Source organism: Embiotoca jacksoni, unplaced genomic scaffold (genome assembly GCF_022577435.1).
Source record: "Embiotoca jacksoni isolate LCO1_2020_lvr unplaced genomic scaffold, fEmbJac1.0.p SCAF_15, whole genome shotgun sequence".
Classification (NCBI taxonomy): domain Eukaryota; kingdom Metazoa; phylum Chordata; class Actinopteri; family Embiotocidae; genus Embiotoca; species Embiotoca jacksoni.
Window position 1 is genome coordinate 9,231,306 of NW_027185285.1, and position 23,676 is coordinate 9,254,981.

A 23,676-nucleotide genomic window follows, 5' to 3' on the forward strand; every position below is an offset into this window, starting at 1 on the left:
TGAAAACTTAAATGTTAGGAATAAAGAAAACTGCTGAGAGTGGAAAATGTAGCTGATGTAAGGCTTCCATAGGTGAAAGTATTCCTCCATTATAGACAAATGAAAGCTTCTACAAATGTGTCTTTGAACAACTAATTGATCTAATTTTCCATTTTTTTCCTCAGCACTTTATTGGACTTCTCGTCCATAAGCCGTGACATGATGAAAAGCTCCAGAGCAGCAGCTGAATGAACTTTGTGGCGAGACTGTTTTATACACTTCTGAAAACGTACCTGTTTTTAAAGGGCCATGGTGGTGATTGATCGTTCTAGACAACTGTCCTCAGTTAACTGTATTGTTTTTTGTTTTTTTTATGTTTTGTGGTTTAGCCACAATTTCCACATTGCCGTCAATTTAAGTTGGCCACTGCTTTTTTTTAAAAATCTCCTGTCAAATCTGCTTCAAATCTATAATGACACCACAGATTGTATTGTAGCTCCCCCTAATGGTCACAAACACTTACAAGTTGAACCACCTCCAGCAATGTTGAACACATCCAGGTGGGTCATGTGCTGCTCTGTTTACAATAAAAGGCAATGATTCAGGGTCTGAAATTGAAATCACATTTATTGTTTTGTTCTGGAGTTGATCACTTAAAACTTAACCCTTTGTGTACAGTACAGCTCTTTCCTCCACTGCATCTTTTTCTTGTCAGTTTTCATTGTCGTCTTACAATCATTTTCACACTCATGAGCTCTCTCGCACTCTCACTCTCACACACACACACACACACACACACACACACACACACACACACACACACGCACGCAGAACAGCCAGTTACACCAGCTGAGGCTTAATCAGGTAATCTTAAAAGGGAACTCTAATGCACTGGTCTCCATTTCACATCTCACACAGCAACGCAGCCACCAACCTCCAAGAGGCAAACGGCAGCTATTACTCTGTGAATGCAGAGAGGGAGGATCATAGCTCACCTTGCAAAGTGGTCCCCCTTAAGGCCTTGCTTATTAGAGTCCTTTGATACCAGGACGTGACAATCGCGTTGAAATGTTTCTCTTCACGTTCAGACACTCGCCACCTGCAGCATTCTCACCAGCACCAAAGTTTCAGCTTGGAGAGACTAACAGATAAAATAAAAAATACTCTAAGATTCACCTTGCAGGACTGCAAATACAGAAATGCACAGAGCAATAAAAAATACATAGCATCAAATGTTGAAATCAAATCACAATAGAGGAATTAAGATCACTTATTTTTTAACTACCTTGCTAATAGAACTGCTGATAGCTCTACTAGCATCAACAGTTTCTTAAGTACATGTAGTTATATAGTATGTATCTATACTCCGTAAAAGGGTTGGGGTGTCGTCTGGATTGAACAGTCATGTTTCGAACATGGGCAACACTGGAACCAACTTTGAAAAAAGGTTGCCAACCTACATGGACCCTTTAGGTGCTGCTTCAGCTCTACGTTGATATGAACACACTGAAGCAACGTAAAAACAAACGGACCACAGACTTGAGCCCCAGGTCAGACATGTTTTCTGGATTTGGACTGACAGTTCTCAGGACCCCTGTTTGAAATCCAGTCGGGATTGTGGTTGACGTTTAATTGGAATAATCTAAACCCACAGAAACAAGGCGGGTCCCACGGAGCCACTCCAGGAGCCCCGAGTTTTTAAAACTGTGGTAGGAGGGGACAACTTTGTGGATGCAGCTCACCGTCGGTTCAGTCCATTGTTCTGTGCGGGAACTCATTAGCTGTGCAGAGTTTCCTCCACCATCAGGTCCAATGTAAACAGCTTTTACAGAGGCAAGACATGGAAGTAAACAGACTCTTTGGCACATCCTAACACGACCACGGATGCATTTAAGTCCTGATCAGACTACAACAGACAGGCTCCCACATTTAGTTCACTTTGAGCTGAGGAGGTGTCTTCCTACCAAGCAGGTTTACTTCCGTCTTTCTCTTCATATAGGGGAAACATTAAACTAAACACACACACTCACATTGTGCACTTGTGTCAAAGCGCACAGCGGACCTATTTTTCAAACATTCCTAAGTTATATTTTAGCTTTTAAATCACCTAGCTTACCACATTCAGATGCAAAAAAAAACAATAAATAAATAAATTTGGGTTACATTGAAAAAGGCAGGAAGAAAATGGCAACACTGTGAATGGAAAAACTAAAATGCGTAACCTTGAACACTGTGGCCCCACTTCTCAAATCAGGAAGATTAAAAAGCAACTTCGACACAACAGCAGCCCTGTCTGCTTAAACCAGCAGTGGAGAAGCAACATCATAAAAGATAAAACTATCAAAGGTATCGTCAGATGGGGCATATTTTTGATTGCGTATGAGTGTGTGCATATAAGGAATTAATAGGTGCTTTAAGCTACATTCAAGCAACATGTATATTTTGGGGGCATTATAAAGTAAACAAGGGGGATTTTCCCTTTTTGGGTGTGCTTCCACTTCTTGCTCCTTTAACCAATCAGAATTAGTCCATCAAGCCGCCCATTTTAAACAAGCGTTTCATTAAGTGCTGAGTGACAAATGTCAACGTTAAAAGTGCCTTTTTTTTTTTAAACACTAAGTGTTACCACATGTTTAAAGTCTTAACCACAAGACTAGCATGAGTATAAATGTTATTTAATCTCAGTCAGGACCTTAAAGTGAGAGGCAGAAGCCGGTGCCACCAGCGTCTCGCAGGTCTAAATAATGCGCTGTTCATAAGGGGAAAGGTGGGGGAGAGCTGTAGTAGATGGAGGGGGTTAAACTTTGATAAGGGGGTAAATTAACCCCCAAGTCGCCCAGGGAATGGGAGAGGTGCAGTAACCGCCCATGTTAACACCCGGACATTCAGTATAAACAAGGCAAACACAAAACATTAGTTCATCTCTCCTCATAACCTTGGACAGTTCCCATAATCACCCATCCCCGGCGCGAAGATAAGACAGGAGAGCTTGTTCCCATGGTAACAGGACTTAGTAACAGTCTAGAAAGCTGCTTCAAAGGTGCTTGGGGCTCAGAGGGCTCTTTGGAGGGAGAACGCTCCCCCTAAACAACACTTTGTGAAGGCCAAAGGAAAGTAACAGGTGGACGAATAGAAACTTGAAAAAAACCTAAAGGGGGTTAATAATGACATCATGAATCTGAGCTCATGCCGTCTGGGTGGGGAGGGAAATAGGAGTTGTAGTTAGGGATGGCTGCTCCTCTGAGACCTGTACTATCTCTGTGGCAGTGATGGCGGGAGTGCACTCGGCCGTAGGCGTGGGGGAGCAGCTGTTGGGAGCCGTGACGCAGGTCGGGGTGGAGGTGGTTCTGGAGGTAGAGGTGGAGGCTGGGGCAGGGGCCTGGACCGGGACCGGGGCCGGGGCTGGGGCCGGGGCCGCGGCCATGGCCGGAGCATCAGCCAGGTCAGAGGCCGGAGCATCAGCCAGGGCAGGGGCCGGTGCATCAGCCAGGGCAGGGGCCGGTGCATCAGCCAGGGCAGGGGGCTTGGCGACGGCTGCTTTGGAGGCAGTGGGCTTGTTGTAGTTCATCTTGAGGATGTGCTGCTGGAGGTGTCTGATCCAGTCCTCCTGCACCGACAGCGGGCCGTGAAACTCCACCTCACAGAACCTGACGCAGATTGAAAAACACATTGAAGCCGGACATTATGCTCAATGATACTACCAGAAAAATAACTGCAGCTGCTGCGACTCTCGCACAGAGACATGAAGTACAATCTGATGCTGTTCAGTCGGAGTCTCCTTCGGGAGCTGCCGATTCTGTCAAAACTTTTATACTGCAGTTATTTCAGAACTTAACACTCATTCATGTTGCCTGAAAATCCCAAATGGTTCACTATTCTCAATATAGTGCATTAGCAACTAAAAGTGGAGTGCGGCTCGGCGGGGGGTGGGGGCAGGGATTGCTGCTTGGGGATTAAGGGACTATTGAAAACGTAGCCAGACAGTTCTATTAATGCTACAGTCTCAAAATTGCTAATGTTCAGAGCCCTATACACTTTGTCCTGAGCCCTGGGAAGCCCTGGGAAAAGTCCTGGGAAGCCCTGGGAAGCTCCGCTCCGACATACAGGCCTCACTCACCGGCACTTCAGGGTGTAGAACTTGCCCACCAGTTTGACCAGTGGGTAGGAGGGCGGTTTGGGCACCAGGGCGGGGACGGTGCCTGTGCGGGGGGTCTTCGGAGGGCCGCTGTCCCTCTCCGCTCCATCCGGGCAAGACGGGTGCTTCAAGGGCCGGCGCTCAAAACCTGAGCAGGAGGAGGAGAAAACAAACGGGCTTGGTACAAAGCAGAGCCGCACCTGGACGTCGGCGCTTCAGTTCGCAGTTGATTAGAATTAAATCTGACATTAAGAGCTCATCAGGGAGTTTTCTTTATAAACCCAGCAGCAGTTTTTCTCTTTTCATTTTCTGCCTGTGAGGTTAATTTTTATACAAATATTACTTATTATGTTTTAAGAATTTTTTTTTTTACCCTTTTTACTGCTTTTCAAAAATTAACATAAATTAAAGTCATTGGTAAGTAGAGCCACTAGAACAAAGGTGAGCATGGTACTGTGGCTCTCTCCCTATCATCCCTTTCTTTTATTTCCCCTGATGAGACACCTCACTCTCTGTGTTTTTGTTGTTTCTTTACCATAACCGACATTTTTTATTTGTCTTCCATCTAATGAAACTCCCAGTTTAACCCTGATATTGTGTTGCTGCAGTCAGTCACCTCAGCTTAAACAAGACACAGTGATTTTACACCTTGTACTTTTTTTTTATTTCACATATGTTTTAATCTTCTCAAGTATGGAAAAATGATGCGATGTAAATGCTGGCCAGCAGGGGAGGTAGTCATCGAACGGTAAAGATCAATCATATTTTATATGGAAGTGCATTAATAGGCTACATGCACGCAGCTTTTTGAGGATGTTTTTAGGCAAAGCGGCACTTCCATCCAAGTACTCGTCTCACATTACGCCAGACTTATCTCCACCGCACTGTGCCAGCACTGGAGATTGGTCTGGCAGCACCCATACATCATTCTACGATATGCTCTGGCCCGTTTGTATGTTTTTGATCCAATCACAATCATCTCGGGTGGCACTTGGCCCAGGATGCAGCAACGGTGCCCCTGCAAAGTAGAGCTTGTTTTGGTAGAACATTCGCCCATGGATAGGCGAGCCGTGACCTTTAAACTGCTTTATGCGTGATCCAAACCTTTGTCAAAACATGCCATTTTCATTGTGGAGGTTTCTGCTCAGAAGTTATCGTTTCAAGTTGTGACAGGGATTATATAACACGCAGACAGAGGAGAGGCTGACAATGTTGACTGAAATAGTTGTCAAATGGCAGGTTTATACCAACAGGTTTACAGTATGTTCAGTAGTTTGATTTATTTGTTTATATATATATATATATATATATATATATTTATTTATTTATTTTTTTAAATATACTGCTTGTGTCCACATTTTATACAAAAAGCAAAACAAAGCAGGTTTAAATATACACACGCACTGAAAAAGTTTAGATTTTCAGTGTCAAATGTTTTTTTTGTCAGAAGCTACTTGAACAAGATTAAAGTCAACTGGTAGAATACAAAGTGTGCAAAATAGGTGTACGATGCATGCCAGTGTTTGTACCTGAGAGGTAAAATATGTCCTGTATCCTCACGTACCTCTGGGCAGGCGGACATTCAGCTCACTGCGTGCCACCTGTGCTTGAAGTGGGAGACCGCCGAGCCGCGAGAGGCTGGGACTGCTGCGACCAGCCCTGACGGAGGAGGCCTGGAGGTTGGAACCAGCTTCTCCCTCTGCGGTCCTGGAAGAGCCCTGGCTGGCATCGTGGCTCAGTGGCCGCACCAGGCTGACAGCCAAAGAAGAAGACCACTGAGAGGAGGAGGAGGAGGTGGAAGAGGAGGCCTTCTGCTATGAGATGGGGAGGATATGATCAGAATCCATGGACGCAGTGAGAGGTGAGCGGCTCTTCTGGAACACGGAAAGAATTAGTGATCGTATCAGCACTGTACTGGTGCGTATTTGTTTCATCGTCCCTTTTTATTTAACTTGGTTATTATATGGCGGTTTTTTTGATTGCCCACTTTCTGTCAGAACACAGAATGTCGACTATTTTTTTACAGTACAGAAATAAGCTATATATATACGTATATATATATATATATATATAAAATGAAATACATGAGTTGAAGTCAACAATATAATCGTGATATTTTCATCAACCGTTTGGGATTACTCATCTAAACTGTCTAATTTTAGGCACAGCACATTCCTGCAAATGTTTCACAATAAAAGCCTTGTTCAAAATTGAAGAGTTTCTTTCTACGGAAACACTAGCAGGCTTTTAATTTGAAATGGATACAGGAAGTGTTGAGTTTGAATTAACAGGTAAGGAGTAGCTTTAACAGGGCAAACATAAGCGGATCAAAACGATGTTTGGAGACGACGTCGTGAATCGATCAATACGCCTTAACGGTCAATATGACGACTTTGACTATTCTATTTGTTTTTATCGTGTACCCTTTTAACACATAGTGCAAAGGGTCAAAAGTAATAGACCTTTTAAGTGCAGACTGTTTGACTCGTCACAGTAGGTAGTGCGTAGATGTAATAATGATGGCTCTGTTCCATTCAGTGTCCCAGTAATCCATGACAGTGAAACAATGTGCACAAAAGCAGGACTTCCATAAAGAGGAATGCAGCCATCATAAATACACCTGAGCTCTCCCTACTATGTCGTTTCAAAGTTTGTTCAAAAGATCTCAGATGTCTCCTCGACGTATGTCAATATGAGAAATAAAGAGGTGACCACAACAGTAACAATCATCTACATTAGCTATTGAGAAATATTAATAATGTGGATAAATAAACTATCTGCATCATCATACTGAAAAGTTGGCTTTGGGGATCTTGATACTTTTCGCCACAGAACTATTGAGCGGCTGCTGCAACACACAGTCAGTTGGCTGGAAGCTACAGCACGCTAAACATAACTTTGCCACCAAGTTTGTCTTTTTAATCTGACATCTGCGGTGTTGTCAGGGCCATATCTCCTCCTCAAGAATGTACTGTAGGCTGGCTGAACCTTTTACTTGTATTTACCGCAGCCAGTAATAGCAAGCAAAAGCTAGGAGACCCATCTGGGAATAGTACAACCAAAAAAAAGGTACAAATAGCATGATGTCAATAAAAAAAAAATCCACACTTACAATCCAGCCACACAGGTGGTATTATTTACTCCACTCAAGACTGAGGCTGATGGACAACTCTACTCATGAGGTTAGATACCAAAATGTCCAGCATGGCTCCACCCAACTTCACCCTTGCATGCAGGGCATGCAGGGCTTAAAGGACGGTCTGGTGAGTAACGTCAAAGTGCATCTAAAGTTTTTCCTCATTTCACCTGTTCATCATTTCGTCTTACTTTTGGGTTATTAACACATATACATGCTACCTGAAATGTAACTTTACTAAACGATAAAAAGTTTTCAACTACTTTAGACTGGTTGTGTACTAGAGTTGAAACATTTGTCATTAAACGTATTAATGTACTGAAGACAACAGTTTAATAACTGATTATTTTAATAATTGTTCAATGTGAAGTTTAAAAAAACAAACACAATCTGACTAATTTTCAGTTTTTCTCCATTTTACATCGTTGTAAACTGAATATATTTGGGTTTGGGATTATTGATCTGTACAAAAAAAGACAAATGAAGATAAACTAGGATGGACATTTGGAAATTTTTCCCTACTTTCTGATATTTAGCTGATTGATTATTTATGACTTATCAAAAAAAAGAAAAAAATCCAAAGAATAACATGTTAAAGTGAAACATGGACCCCATGTTGCAGACTAACAACTAACAATCGTGTTTTCATTATCAATTCATCTGCTTATTATTTTCTCACCTCATTCTTAGTGTATAAAATCTCAGAAAATAGTGAAAAATTCCTGTTCACACAAAGATATCATCTTCAAATAAACTGTTAACCTAAAACATATTAAGTTTATTATCACATAAGATAAAAAAAAAAATTAAAAAAAAAAAAAGTAGCATGCCCTTAATGAAGCTGGAACTTTAATTGACCTAATAATGAATCAGTTATCAAAATAGCTAGAAGTAAAAAAAATTAAAAAAAAAAGGTCTACATATTAACACTGTTTCTAATTATGCCATCAGTCTCTACTTGTCCCTTGAATACAGGCCTGACAGTCCAATACCTTCAGCTTAGTTGGGTTTCTTTCTGCAGGATGAAAAAACCTTTACAATACGATTACAAGGACATTCAAAAGGTAATCCATTCTGTATGTATGTCACATCACAGCTCAGGGAAAAGGTGTGACAGTGACGCAAATGCACCAGAAACTAATTCAGGAGGGTGAGAAAAAAAGGAAAAAAACATACATATTCTTCTATCAACAGCATGCCATAATTTATCTGAAGATGAAACATAAGCTGCTAGGCACCCTGGTTACTATGGCAACTATCAAGTCAATAGCTGAGATGTTCTGGCATCTGTCCCCACAGTGATTTTTTTTCTGGGTGTAGAGACAGAGGATCTACAGTAAGGCTCGAAGCTGTGAGACAACACGTCTGAAGCTTTCCAAGACAGACACAAAATGTCTGTCGTGCCACCAGCTGAGGCATGTTAGATCTCCAGGCATGACGCCTATTCAAAGACGCTGGGAGGAGAGGGAGTGTGTCAGTAAAGTAGCACAGTGGGTTATGATCTCTTATTGTACAGTTGTGTAGTTTTTGTGGGAGAGAAACAAACTCTTCCACTGATATTTTCTTTTTTTTTTTTCTGTGGGGGAAAAAAAGAAAGAAACATTCACAGTGGCAGCAACGGATTTTGCCAAAGTGTCAGAGGCCAAACATAAAACCAGGCAATCGATATTGTGATAAAAACACTAAAATGAATTACAAACAACCGACTGCTTCTCCTCACCTTCTTGAGGGCAGAGCGGTTACCCTGCATGTAGCTCCGGTGCATCTCCAACACCTTCTGCGGCCTGCTGCGCATCCAAGCGCTCAGGGTCTCGATAGGTGAGCCATTCACACACCACTCGGTCACGCCGAACTGCCGCAGGTGCGCTCGCGCATGGCTGGCCAAAGCCTTACGGTTCTCAAAGTAGAAGCCACACAGCTCGCAACTGGGATCTGAAAAGTACAGGGAAGACCTTTTTTGAAGTTTAGCCACCAGTGTAGGGACGGGATTCAGCATAACTGACACTACAACTCACCCTGGTGTCCATGCTTGTCTGGGGAGGGTTTTCTTTTGAAGGAGAAGTCATGTGGAAGGGGTGAGAAAGTCTTTAACTGATGTGGCGATGAGTGAGCGGTCTCCACAGATCGGGCTTCCTCAGACAAAGGCCTTTTCCCAAGTGAGGACATCCTGAAAAACTTGCCTGCCGGTGGGGTCGCAGATGAGCCCAAGCCCTGCTTATTCAGCCTCGACCCCGACTGCAGCAAACTGAGGGGAGATTTACGGAATTTGGAGGACTGGTATCCCAAAACACCCAAACCGTCTGAGCTGCTGGCGCCCCCCAAGTTCTCCCACGAGAGACTGTTGGCTCCGTGGCTCGATTCTTTCTTCACTGCCTGGTCGGAGCGAGAGGAGCCGCCGACCCCTCTCTTGTGCATAACCTCCCTCAGGGTGTCAATGGGCGAGCCGTTGACGGACCACTCCGTGATGCCCATCTGTCGCAGGTGGGAGCGGGCGTGGCTGGAGAGGCCTTTACGATTCTCAAAATATTCCCCGCAGAACTCGCAGCGAATATCCCTTGTAGGCTCCACTTCATGGGCCATAGCTAAGGACAGACCGGGAGAAAACAGACACTGTATTAAAGCACACATTGGATACTTAATACCGAGCCAGGTAAAATACTGGATCTGCTGTCACTGGAGGTAGCTTCATATTTTTGAGTGGCATCTACTCTCGGCAAGAAAAGAAATTGAAAACTAGGTCTCAAAATTGCTCAATAAGCGCTGAAGACAAACCAGGATTCAAGTTACCCAGGTTGAGGGGGAACACGTTGTCTGAGCTGCTCCAGCTAGAGTTGAGACATTCAGCTGAAAACCCCCCAGGCCTCCCCACAGCTCCAGGCGTGGTGACCTCCACCTGCACCGGCTCCGGCTTCAGTTTGAGGATGAGCCCACTCGAAGATGTCGGCGGAGCTGAGCTGGACTTGGACGCCGCAGACTGTGGAGGACTGGAGGGCCGGGCAAAGGCGAAGGGTAGGCGGCCAAGGAGGGTGGCCGAAGGAGACGAGGAGGTCGACAGAGGGGAACGAGGGGGTCCCGGGGAGGACGGAGGTGGAGTTTTTAGAGGTTTTAGAGGGAGGGCGCAAGGCAGGCCCCGTCTCGTGATGATCTCCCTCAGGGTGTCGATGGGGGAGCCGTTGACGGACCACTCGGTGATGCCCATCTGGCGCAGGTGGGAGCGGGCGTGACTGGAAAGCCCTTTGCGATTCTCAAAATATTCCCCGCAGAATTCACAGCCTATTTCCTTTGGAGGTTCATCTAAGAGATGAGAAGATTTTAAAGGTTTGACTTTGTGGGGGACAGAAAAAAAGAACTACACCTCGTGAAATCATCTTCACTGTATGTGAAGGGTTAATCATGTTACACAACACTCACTGTGTGGAAGGGCCATGAGCTCCCCACTACTGAGGCGGAAGACCTGCATGGAAGAGGACTTGAGACGCTTGGCAGGCAGGCCAAGTAAAGACGAAGAAGAGGCAGAGGTAGCTTTGGACGTCGACCCACCCCCAGTTGTGGTCACCTTGTAGAGGAGTGATGGAGAGGAAGAGGAGAGCATCAGCAGGGATTGTTTTGGGGAGGAGAGCGGGACGGTGAGGCCCAGAGGCTCCGTGTGGCCGTCGAGCTGCAGCGCACTGGCTTTGTGCTTGAAGTCGTCAGTGTCAATGAGCTGGTTCAGGAGGTCGATGGGAGAGCCCTTGGATTCAGAGTACTCCACCCCGAAGTGCCGCAGGTGGGCTCGTGCGTGGCTGGATAAGCCTTTCCGAGTCTCGAACCAGGCGCCACACAGCTGACAAACGATGTCCTTGTTGGGATCCACTTCCAGAGCTACAAACGGAGAACCAATAACTAAATAAGAAAGACTTGAACAGTTATCTGAAACAGACTTCATTCATGGCAGTGACACTTACTGAGGTTGAGAGGAGCGTCATTCTCTTGTGGTGCCCAGAGGGGTTTGGCTGTTGTGATGGTGGCCGGGGCAGAGAGGTTGCAGGTCAGGCTTTTCATTCCCCCAGCCTTGTGCTCCGGGGAGCGCAAGGGGGAAGACACAGGCAGCAGAGAGGAAATGGGGGCTTTCTTCACGACTGAGGACGGGGAGCCGGAGAGCGCCGGCGCTGGGGAGGCGCCGGGAGAATGTGCAGGCGTAGAAGAGGACAAGGCCGGCGCTGCTTTCATTGCTTTGGCCAGGATGGAGAGGGGAATGGGTTTCTCGTCTAATTCCATGTCTTCTAGCTCGTCATCTTTCGGGGGAGCAGACGGGGAGGAGTTGTTGGCTGTGAGCGGCTCCAGAAGAGGTGAGCCTACTTTTCTGTCGACGCTGCGCTCCTTGGCAATTTGGTAGAGGAGGTCGATGGGTGCCCCGCTACTCTCCGACACGGTGATGCCCAGCTGGCGTAAGTGAGAGCGGGCGTGGCTGGAGAGTCCACGCCTGGTCTCGAACTGAGCGTCACACACCTCACACTTCAAGTTGTGGTCTGCAAAAGAGGCAATAGCAGCTGATGAAAGACATTTGGAATGTATGTAGATATTATGAGACCGGATGTGATTTTAAAATGTTGGAGCTATTTTCCGCTGGAACCGGGCTGGGTCGTGTTCGAGCTCGGACACTGCTCCCAGAGCTGACTGTTGCCACTCAAGTTAATACTTGCGATTCAACCATGTCAGCAGTATCCCAGAAGCGACTGAGCGCTGTGCTTAAAATACGCACCTTGTCTAATTTTTGCAGAAGCCGGTGTCAAACCGTGTCGAGCTGCACCGAGCAAATCTGCCAGTTTAAAAAAAAAACCACCCTGTGCAAACTCCCGATTATGTATCGCATCTCTAAATCAACATCTGCCCCCTCTGGTCTCTGCAGGCACCGGCATTATTATCAGAATGAATTTTTCTATTTTTAACAACGAAAACACCGAATCTTTTTAACTATTTTGTCTAAAGGCTGCAGCGCAACTAAGACAAAATTAACAACAATATACAAAAAGCTAACTATTTCACAGCATACCCCACGACATGCACAAAACTCAAGGGGAAATGACAACATCAGGAAGTCAACAAAATCGGGGGCGGACAAAACGCTTGTGAAACCCCCCTGGTGAGTTATGAAGCTGTGCAGAGGCAGGAACGTGACAGGCCGGTGCCTCGTGGAATACGCCGGTTACGGGTGACATCCTGCTATTAATTTGTTTGAACTAACTTTGAACTAACAACACGAAGTTTGAAAAAGCAACAGCTGGTGGCTCAGGTTCTTCTGTCCCAGACAACATGTCACCCCACTTACCCTTCCTGTCTCCACCCTCACCCAGTCAGGAGGAACACTGGCACACGTGTTAGAGGTGCTCTTATTATCCCCTAAACACATTCGTCTACCTCTCAGGATTTCCCTCGGGACTGCCCTCTCTTGTGTAGTGTCGCCACGCCTCAGCGCTGACCTGAGGTCAGTCTTACAATTTTCTCCCTGACAGCTATGATAAGGCTTGGCTGTAGCAAATCCAATCCCTTGTCAACACTCTGGGGTCAGCATTCCCATATTTCTCCCTCACCCTTGGTGTCTGCATCCTCCCCGGGAGAGAGGCTATCTGCGCTCACGCCGCTCAGAGCTGGTTTCCCGGGACTGGAGCTCAGACCATCCAGAGCTGGAAGCTGCAGCTCCTCCTCATCCTCTTCCTCAGCTGCTTCCTTGTCATCACCTAGAACATAACAAACCATGTGAGTGCAGAAAATCCACATTAATCAGGCGAATTAAATGTTTGTGATAACACAAATCACCTTGAGATAAACGATGAAGTCTGAGGAAGGAATCGCACAACTAATCTGACATTTAGAAATCCAAAACCGGTCCGTCTTTTAGAGCCTCAAGAAGAAATATAAGATGCGGGCTCTGAAAAAAAATCTACTCCTGTAGTCCTGCGAGCTCATTTGCCTGTTAATTTCTCAGTCCTGGTGGTAGCTGCGCATTATAACGTCTTCTGTGAGGAAATGTACATAAACAATAATTCAAGAAATGAAATCCTTTCAAAAAGTCACAATTGCACTACTGTATGGAACAAACACGGCAGTCCTGGATCCCCGCAGTCAGACATTCCTGGGACAAAAGTGCCATTTTCTGCGACAAATCGCGAAATCAAAAGAGACGCGGAGACAGACAATGCTTTTTGTCTGGTGGGCGGCTCTGCGCCTGTCAATTCATCTCTTGACTGTAAAAGAGCGGCGATGTGACACCTCGGAGCGCAGCGTTATAACACCATTTATTATCACGGAGACAATACCAGATGATCAGCGGACTATTTATTAAAAAAAAAAAAAACGGAGCAAAGTAGCTAACGCTAACTTGTCGGGCAGAGAAACAAGAGAGCAGCGCGACACTTTCAAGTAAAAGTGATACTTCGATTACACTTCGTTGATCCGGATAAGTTGTAATACGATTACTGACTTTCAGCCCACAAAGTTACTGTGTTTCCTGAGCAATCGCACAGTCGGGATATTGTAAAACATGCACAAATGCATGCACTTGAAAGCACAGCGTGTCCTCTATCAAAAATCAAAGCAAAGTAAAATGGCGAGGATTGAGCAACTGTAGGTAATTTTTTTTTTTTTTTTTGAGATCCTGCAGCAACTGAAAACACTGGACGTGAAGAGGAGACGTGCACAATGAAAACCTTCCAGGCGCTGAGAAAACACAAAAGTGTAACAACAATATCCCAACAGCGAAAATCATCACAATTTACCGGCGCGTGCACAGCAGGAACACCCTAAACAGTAACGACGACCCGCTTTGTGAGCTTTTGACACGCGTGTCATGGGCTATACCTGCGAAGGGCTCCGCGCGACATTGATTTTCTTTACGTGGGTCTCACATGATAAAAGAGTTTTTAATGGCTGTTGTCTGGCGACAATGTGACTGGAGATGCGGCGCGAGACGTGCGGCGCGAGAAGCCGCCGTGTGATCCGAGGGCACGCGGTGCACAGGAATTACGGCGCGCGGTACTCACCGGTCCGCAACCGCAGTGCATCGGACTCCCGGCAGCTGAAGCCAGACAGTTTTTCCGCTATTGTTTGGGTCTGCGGGGAGGTGGAAGCAGCCATTTTGCCCCCATATGCACCGCTAAGCTAAGGCGTGACCAATCGAGTGGAGGCGGAGGTTGGGATAAATGCACCGAGTGCCACATCAACCATGGGCATCAGGGACTCACACTCTCTCTTTCTCTCTCTCTCTCTCTCACACACACACACACACACACACACTCACTCTTGTTAAGGCTGGTTTTCTCGACAGCCACCATCCTGATTCAAACACTTAAAGCACACAGCAGTGTCGCTCAGGTCAGGAAGTCCCGTTTCAGGAAAAACACACAGACCCACACTTAACAGTGACAGCATCTGAACTCGCATTTCTCTTGTTTTTAACTAGTCATGGTTATCCCCTCCTCCTGGAATCAGTGCCAAGTTAAAACTCCACACACTGTCTGAATCACAAAGTAATAACTCAAATCCGCCAGCAACCAGCAGTCTAACCACAGAACGAGGTCACATTTCTACTCTTATGGATGGATCAATAATCTTACCTTCACACTCTTCCACTCTGTCCTTCTTCTTCCAGCGCTGAGGAGATGCTGGGGGCAGTGCATCAGAAACAGCAGCACTCAGCATCCTTTCACTTGTCTCCCCCTCCAGCTTCACCTCAATAATTCCCTCCCCTTCCTCTTTCACGACTTTCTCCTCTTCTTCTTCGTCGTCCTCGTCCTCGTCCTCCTCCTCTGGAGAGCCGAGACTCCGAGGGGGCGCCGTGGGGATCACGAGGTCGGGCCTGCTGGAGAACAGCTCCCTCAGGATGTGGATGGGGGAGATGGTGACGTCCCAGTTAGTGATACCGAAGTCGCGGAGGTGGGCCCGGGCATGGCTGGAGAGGCCAGCTCGGGTGTCAAAGCCAGCGCTACAGAACTCACAGTGCATCACACTGAATGTGTCTGGGTCAAAGTTGGCAACTATGGAGAGAAGAGGCCATGCAAGTGGACTTTTAGACATGTGACTGAATGTGCAGTGGGTCAGTGGGTTCCAGCCTTTTTGAACCGTGACCCCTTAAATCAAAGCAGTATCTTCTTATGATATGAAGTGCCAGTTGCGAAAACTTCAACTTAAATCAGTGCCACATAAAAAGCCTAATGGCATCATTTCAGGGATGGCAGTGTTGGTCTGTCAGTCAATCGGTTCATGATTTTGGCCGAGATTGATTGATTGATTGATTGATTGATTGATTGATTGATTGATTGATTGATTGATTGATTGACATGGCACATGGTACATTTGTGGTTCTCAGAGGACGAGTACTCCCCTGATGCTTCCTCTGGGACCAAATGCAACTCAACATGTGTGATTGTGAGTGAAATGTCTCAGCAACTTCTGGAAGTCGGTACACACTCATGTCACCCCTCTGGATGTCGTTTTGGTTTATGACCAAATACCTGCAGAACTATTAACATTCCTATCACACCGAGCTGTAGTTTGTGTTTAGTGCTAATTAGCAAATCTTAGCACGCTAAACTAAGATAGTGAATAATATTTAGGTCAAAGCACCATTGTGACTTGGCCCAGTCCACTATAGCTCCAACAGTAAACTCTGACCACAAACCAGCCTAAATTAAAACAGCCTGGTATTCACAGATCCAAATTCACTGCATAGATATACGAGTCTGGACCCACTCCATTCGGAATTATTTCCAGTCGTTGCACCCAACTGGGGCACTGACCACCAAAACTCTCCTGCAACTACATTTAGAAAAAAACGATTGACTTCAGTAACACCGGTCGCTCATTAGTCCACCCTCCAGAGTGGCGGTGCTAGCATTAATGCAAAAAGTATTTCGAGCGTTTCAGAAAAAAAAAAAGCAACAGATATGAAAATGCTGAAATTATTCGACGTACCATTTAGGAGAATTATAAAAAAAAAAAGCCAATATACACTATGGCTCATATGATTCATCTTAGCCTCTGATATTGTTACACAACCCATATGAGAGTCAATATTCTGAGCCTGTGTAAGACAAAGAAAATAAAAAATACAGAGTTGTAAACCTGCGCAGAGAAACACATGCAACAAGCGCTGACCTTTTTTTTTCTTCTTCTGATAGGAAAACTTCTTCTCGATCGCGTTGACTTCCTCTGGGGATATGAAGTGACGCACATTGTAGCTGACGCCCACTCGGTTCAGGTGGCCTCTCACGTGATTGGCAAGCCCGATACCATTATGAAATCGATCGGGGCAGTAGGGGCATTTTCTCTCCACACTCTTCAGCGCCTCCGTGTCCTCATCAATCTCGTCTTTGTCTTCATCCAGGATGCCCTCTGACAGGAAACGTCGCACACGTTCCTCATCAATGTCGTCGTCATCGTCGTCGCTGTCAATTCCTGCAGGAGCAGCAGTAACCCGGGCGCTCCTCCTCAAAAAGAAAACCTTTCCATCTTTCTCCGCTTCCTGCTTGTCTTCCTCCTTTATGCTCTTCTTAGAGGGGAGCGATAACGCAGCACTCTGCTGAGCTGGACAGTCATCTATCAAGAAAACAAAAACACTCCTGAATGAAACAAATGACCAACACATCCATCTCAATCTAAAACAGTGTACCTTAAATGCATCCAGGTTGTTGGATAAGAGTTCCTATTGAGCTCCTCTGAGAAGCTATTGAACTCTGTTTGACCTAAGGGCCTTCTTCCAACATATCAACCTTATCTCAGAAATGAACAGAATATTGTACAGTAATATTAGTTGAGGAATGCATTAAACTGGTTTATTATCATATAAAGTTGACTAACACATGAGCAAATAGTCACTTATTTCCACATCCAGGAGGCACAAAGCATCATTCATTTGGAGTCATGGAATACTGACTGGTGTCAATGCAATACTGACTTTTCTTTTAGCTCTGTTTGTGGTTTCAACCACCTCCTGAGGAAAATAGCTGTCTCTTTTGCAGTTAAATGCTCCACTATGTTCACCAGCTGATCACCAACAGTGTCTGGTGTTTGGGTGCTGGGCAGGTAGTGTACAGCGGGTGTATCTGAACGTTTGAAAAAGGCTGCCTGCTGAGGCTCAAAACAAAGCCGTGAGAGCCACAGGGGTGAATCGAAACAGTAAAACTTGTGGTCTGTTAAGTCAAAACAATAGGCTTAAAAATATTACAAACTTCAGAATCAGGTAATAATCTCCGAGTTTGTCTCTACAACCAGCATATCATATAGTCTTTTGATCCCAATTTTAAATGGCGCGGCTTTGATACTTCCTGTATGAGCTGGTTTTCAGTAAGATTCTAAGATGAAGCTACGAGCGAGCTGTGTAAATTGTGTTGAGAGTAATCAGACTCATGTCTTATCCAAATCCTAAAACTTGAGCACTCACAATAAAAAAGGAAACGGCATTTATAAGGTATCACTGATACATGACTTAAGTGACATAACAACTTACAGAAAAGTGAAGATGACTTTACTTAAGTCTTTATTCTGGCTCTCAGTCTCACCTGTGTTGGATCGTGCTCTGGTGTGGAGCTTCACTCCCACAGGTGAGTTTGCTTCTCGCTGCGACAGCACAGTTTTAAGCTCGCTGCTCTGATCTTGGTCCTGCTCTTCCTCTTCGCTCCCAGGCAGCTTGTCATCATCCAACCCGGCATCGAACTTGGCCAGATCAGACCAAGGCTTCCCTCTCCTGCTGAACCTCCTGTTCCCGACGCACCTGAAGACCACCTGGCTTGCGGGTCGAGCTGCGCCGCCGTCTGGCGTTGTGCTGTCCTCGGAGGCAGTGATTCCTTGCTGGCTTTTGTTGTGGGGCGCATCGGGCAGGGATCCGCACTCAGCGAGGTGCTCAGAATCCAGGCTGGGTTTTGAAAACCTTGCTCCCACGTTAGACCTCAAACGGTGGCCAGTCTCATTGTCCTGCGCCCCGGTGACAGACACCTGTCCTGGGTGAACAAGTGTCTGGTGTTCCCTCAGTATGGTTGTACTCGAGGTCAGGAAGGCACAATGACCACATGACAGAGAAGTGGATGCCGAACTTGATGGTGACCCGGGGGACAGAGAGTCAGTCTGGGGTGCGGGTTTCTTTCTGTTGTGGGTCTTGGAGTGATTGGCCAGCGCCTGCGATGTTCTTGTGCTGAAGTTACACTTGGTGCAGACAAATCGGCGGCGATAGGCGGAGATCATTCGGGCCTGAGGTGGGGTTCGAATTGAATTTGGAGGAGTTGTGTCTAAGTCGAGGACTGCTGGGTCTGAGTCTGGTGCTGAAACTGGGACCGGGGATAGAGTTGGAGATTTGACTATTTCTGGGTCTTTCACTTTGCCTGTAATCGAGACTGGGCCTGCGTTTTGCGTACCCACTGAGTCTGCAGTTATATGCTTCCCCACTTTGCTGTCAGGTGTCTGAATCTCTTTTGTCTTCCCATTTTCATTCAGTTTCTCAATCTCCTCGAGGATCTTCAGACGGGACTCCTGGTGCTTTCTGCGGTGGTCTGCAAGTGCGAGTCGACTTGGCAGGTTCCACCCACACTCGATACACGGAAAGCGGCCGTCCTTCGCTGAACGTCTGCCACCACTCTGACAGTGCTCAATCATGTGCTCCTGCAGGTGCACCTGCTTTTTGAAGTAAATGCTACACTCCACACAGGTGAAAATGTCTTTACTCGGCTCCACCTCGCTGTCTTCTTCCTCTTTGGCTCTTTTTCCACCTCTGCCTCTGAACTTTATTGGTTCCACCGCTCCCTCGCCAAAGTTGACTTCCTCGAAATCATAAACCCCTCCACCTCGATCGAGCTGGGCCGTCTCAGTGCTTTTTGATTTTTGAGGATTCAGTCCTGCCAGCTTGGCAGTCTCAGGCAATGTGCGCTTCAAGGTGCCAAGTCCAGAGAAGGGCCTGAGCAGCACCCTCTTCTTTCTGCACCGCTGAATGAACGTGCAATGAGCCCAGGGGGCGGGAGGGGGACTCTCTGGGTCCGAGTCGCCAGGGAAGGTGTACACATCTCTCTCAGGCTCCTCGGTTTCCTTTCCCTTGGGCCTTTTCTCTCCCTCACTGCTGTCCGCCTCCTCCTCCTTCTCCATTTGGCAACCCTCCTTTGGTTTTACTTTGGACAGACATGGCTCGGCTCCCTCAGATACATTCCAGACTTTGCTGTCTGCTGCTGTGAAGAAAGAAGAGGAATTCTGAATGAGAGGAAAGATAAATCGTCAGCAGGCAGATCTAGTTTCTTCCTTATGGTACTTACATTTCGTTTGGCCAATTTGGGAAGTATTTGGCTTCTCTGTCTTTGTGCTCTCGTTGTGCCCCTCGACAGGGGTAAAAGTGTCGGTCTTAGTGTGGAAGTGCTGCAGTTTTTCAGGCTCTTGGTCATCTTCGCAATCAATTCTGGACAGCATCGGAAAGGGAAAATGTTACACGACATCTTTACCGAGCGAAAGCGGCATCTCTGCCTGAAGGAAGTCAAAATTACAGCTTATGTATGACTTCTTATTCCTTATTCTCAGAGCCGCAGCTACCACTGAGGACGCAGAGGTCATGTCCTCCATGTTTCTCCAGGGGATTTCATGGGTTTTTAGCTAATTGTGCAATTACAGACATACACATGGTGGGAAGGTTTTACACTAATCCAGTGTTTGTTGACTCTGTATATATTTAAAGTGGATTCTTTTAGATCAACTAAATACATAAAGGATTCTGTATTTTCCCACCAATATTTTATTGCTGGCTGCACAGAGAGGGCTTTGAAACATTTCAAGCTTCATTTTGGTAAATGAAACAGGAACAATGTATTTCACAGGCCTCTAATTTTATAAAGTTTCCTGAAATGACTTTAGCAGCACCAGTAGTAGTAGAGTATCGTCACATAAAGCGAGAGTTTGACATTTGACGAAGTACTGTACACTTATTAGCTTTCCTACCAAGATTTATGTGAGGAGATTTAAACCGCTCCCATCTCTGTCCATCAAATATACAGCTGCATAAGACTACGAGACTTCACTTTCCAAGTAGAACTTTTGCATAAACCACAATTACATTTTTTAAGTTTATAAAGTAGAAGTAACTCTATCTTTTGTATCCCATTCGAAGGACGCTCCATTTTAAATGTCTGTTTGCTGCAGGAGTTACTTCTTTAAACAACATATGCAATTTGCCCCGGGGTGCCCAAACTTCTGCATACAACTGTAAAGTTATAAACTACAGGCGATAAACTTAGCACAAAGACTGGAAACAGATTTTATATATCTTGTTTCTTGGCCGGGAGTTGGCTTACACACAGGCACACTCCCACACACACAGCTTTCTAGATAGCTTACAGCTAGCGTCTGTCCAGTTGGTACATTGTCTGTTTGGGATGAAGAAACATACTGCGTGCAATGAGACAGACACAGCTATACTTTGGGGTTTTTTTATGAATTAAAATTTGTGAGCTTTAGAGGTGCTGGTAGACAGATTCTTGTTACCTTTGGACAGAGCTGGGTTAGATTTGTCCGGTTATGCTAAGCTGCTGCTGGCTGTAGCTTCATATTTACTTTACAAACATGAAAGTGGGATTAATCTTCTCATGGAACTCTCAGCACAAAAAAAATGTCGGCAAGCACATTTCCTAAAATGTTGAACTATTGCTTTGACTTGCCAGACAACTTTCTTTAAAAATGGGAGCTCTATTTAGACAGATCCTGCAGGACTGGACAGCTAACTAAATTAACATCAATTACAACAAATGGCATTCATTTCAAAAATGACTTTGTTGTTGTCTGTGCGGGGTATTGGGGGGTGGGGGGGGGGGCTACTATGTCTAATGGCCCCAGTATTGCTAAAACACTGGCTACGGCACTGCATACCTATTAAACTCTGATTTCACTACCTAAAAACTCTTTGCCGTTCCTCCTGCTCGTCCTCCTCACCTGAGTCCAGAAGACGGAGATCCCGGGCTGTGAGCAGCCAGACCGTGAGGGTTAGAAAAGTTCTGTAGCTCCTCCTCTGACGCATAACAGCACACAAAACACACAACCACAGGAACATCACTTCACGGGCTCGACAGGTAAAAATCCACAGTTAAAACCGCTGCGCATACTCAGGTTACGTAGAGATGAAAGACTTCTGACTACAAGCAGACTGAAAAACACTGAAAACAGTAAAAGGGACAACGACGATAGGGACACTGATGCATTAGGCGGCGTATTAGCTTCATCCAGAACTGCGTCTAGGCTTGCTGTAAGACTGCACTATTGAGATGTGTGTAACAGGTTTCAAATGTGCATAAAGTCATGTGTTACCATCGAGTGTTTCTTTCTCAGAGTCAGAGTCCCAGCTCAGGGAGGAGGGGAAGGCTGAGGACTTGAATGTCCTCTGTGCGCTCCTCCTCAGGTCCGCAGCGGGCTGAGGGCCCTCGGTCTGCTCGGAGCCTTCTTCGTCTCCAGCGTGGCCCCACGAGCACTTGGCAGACATCAGGCCATCTCTCAGACGCGGGGAACATGAGGGCTAGCGGGTATAATAAAAAGCACACAAAGCATTTATTATTGATGGATGATGGAAATGACAGCAGTAATAGATGACAGTAGAGGAATGACTTACCTCTAAGGTGCAGTCAGGGAAGGCGGGTTTGGCAGGGCTTTGTGCTGAGTTGAAGGGTGGGGGCCCATAGCTGGTCCCTGGGGTTAAGGGTTGCCCCTCCGGCTCCATGGTCCCCCAGAGAACAGTATGGCGTCCCACTGGTGACCAGCCTGCCTACATTGTGCAGCCTCCTCCTCTTCTGGAAACATTCACACGTAAACTCAAGTTTGTCATGGTGAGACACTTTCACACTGACACTTCACCGTAGTGATTTGCATGCAGAACATTTTTTGTTTGTTTTTTAAAAGCCAGTAGATTGTAAGTAAGCATCAAAACAAATACCAGGTTATATGAAATGGTCTGATCTGCTGAATCTGTCGTGGTTTGGCTGTCCTCTGTATTTTTTTTTTTTTCTCGGACTGTCTGACCTATTTTCACAATATGTCTGGTCCTAAGGAATGAAATGGGGCGCCCAAATGGTTACATAAATAAGTGGCCTTTATATTCAGGCCCATGTCCTCTCCTGCTGCCCCCTCTAAAAAGCAGGAAAATGCCCGGGCACATCAAGGTGTCCCACGGACTGGCCTCTGTGGCTTCAGAGGACGTGGCTGTTATCGATCCGGTCGCTGTCAGGTGATTGGAACAACAACGCATCCACGCACGCTGCCTTTAAAACACCCAAAACGCCCATAAACTGCAGTTATTGTTGTGCAAAAAAATACTCACTGAAATCGGCCTGGTTTGCGGATCGCAGTGAAAGGCTGACTGTTCAGGCACCGTTCGTCATACTTTGAGGACGAAGCTGAAGCTTTACGCCCCGCGACGATGCTCGCAAGAGGCTTCGACTGCTCCCATGGAGAAACTTGCTGTTTTTAGGGGCTGCTCAGGTTTTTTGCATGGATCCCTTGGAGATGCCAGGCAGAGGACTCCATGTTATTTGGCTTGCAGGCACGCCACGGCTGCGTACGTAACGTCGACGGGGAGGGTGACGAGAAGAGTTTCGAGTAACCTACCGGGGCAAGTTTAATAAGTTCAACTTTTACGAGTGCTGCGTTTCTATCCATATTTCTGTCATTGTGTGCGTATTTACGTGAAAGACCTTCAGCTCAGTGCGGATAAATCACGATGACAATTTTCTCTGCGATAAAATACACGACTGGGCCGCGTGGACATGTCACACTGATTATGTTTATTTATGTCCAGATTATTTTATGCAGCTAGGTAAAATAATAATACAATTTTGCCAATATGAGACTGAATTGGTAACCTTTATTCGGCGCCCGTATTAACACTGTATTGGTTAACATGTTTACATGTAACATAGATGTGTCCCGATCGCTTTGTGATAATGATGGCTTAACTGAGTTTATCAATTAGTTTATGGAACGAAATTTCCTAAATCCTGGAAATCAATACACGCTTTACAGGTTATCATATGATCATCTGGCGCCTCCTGCTGGCCTCAGATGGGACTGTTTGTTTGTAGATTTAAATGAAAAATAGTTCCCACTTTGTACTTCAAAGTAGTAACATTAGTAGTTAGTAGTAACATGTAAAATGCTCTGTTTCAAAGAAAAATCATGGTCTCAAAACTTTACTTTAACTTTAAATACCGAATGACCCATATCAGAATAATGTATGCTATGTTAATGAATTGTACAGTAATTAGTAGAATTACATCTCTTTAATGGTGGAGCTGAGCTGGTAAAGGTGAAGCGAATTTAAATGACTTTCTACACTGCTGGTTAGCTTGTGAATTTCCCCAGAAATTAATACAAGTCTCATCTTAATCTATGATGATATGATTTGTGATTTTGATTAACTTTAATCTCCAAAGATACTAAAAGT

The 23,676-nt window shown here is 45.7% G+C and overlaps 1 protein-coding gene across 6 annotated transcripts; it reads right to left on the bottom strand.

Annotated features, from left to right (window-relative positions):
- Window positions 1-588: 588 nt before the first annotated feature.
- On the bottom strand, window positions 589-22,779 carry wizb (WIZ zinc finger b). 6 transcript variants are annotated; one of them, XM_069149367.1, is made up of 17 exons: window positions 22,555-22,779; window positions 21,850-22,024; window positions 21,552-21,756; window positions 21,180-21,255; window positions 19,520-19,659; window positions 17,786-19,435; window positions 16,383-16,823; window positions 14,843-15,262; window positions 12,821-12,967; window positions 11,195-11,758; window positions 10,662-11,111; window positions 10,038-10,544; window positions 9,266-9,832; window positions 8,971-9,182; window positions 5,679-5,928; window positions 4,097-4,262; window positions 589-3,626 (listed from the first exon to the last, which is right to left on the bottom strand). In XM_069149367.1, the coding sequence occupies exons 2-17, from the start codon at window positions 21,955-21,957 to the stop codon at window positions 3,164-3,166; spliced, it is 6,366 nt and encodes a 2,121-aa protein (XP_069005468.1). In that variant the 5' UTR covers window positions 21,958-22,024; window positions 22,555-22,779; the 3' UTR covers window positions 589-3,163. The 6 variants fall into 6 exon arrangements, with proteins under 6 accessions (XP_069005468.1, XP_069005469.1, XP_069005470.1 ...); XM_069149368.1 differs by having other exon boundaries at window positions 17,786-19,432; window positions 21,850-22,027; XM_069149369.1 differs by having other exon boundaries at window positions 5,679-5,925; window positions 21,850-22,027.
- Window positions 22,780-23,676: the final 897 nt, after the last annotated feature.

Coding starts and splice junctions, on each gene's coding strand:
- wizb (XM_069149367.1), bottom strand. CDS start 21,957: ATGGAGCCGGAGGGGCAACCCTTAACCCCAGGGACCAGCTATGGGCCC. Junction 11,112..11,194: donor TGACGCTCCTCTCAACCTCA/GTAAGTGTCACT, acceptor CTCCGTTTGTAG/CTCTGGAAGTGGATCCCAAC. Junction 10,545..10,661: donor GCTCATGGCCCTTCCACACA/GTGAGTGTTGTG, acceptor CTCATCTCTTAG/ATGAACCTCCAAAGGAAATA.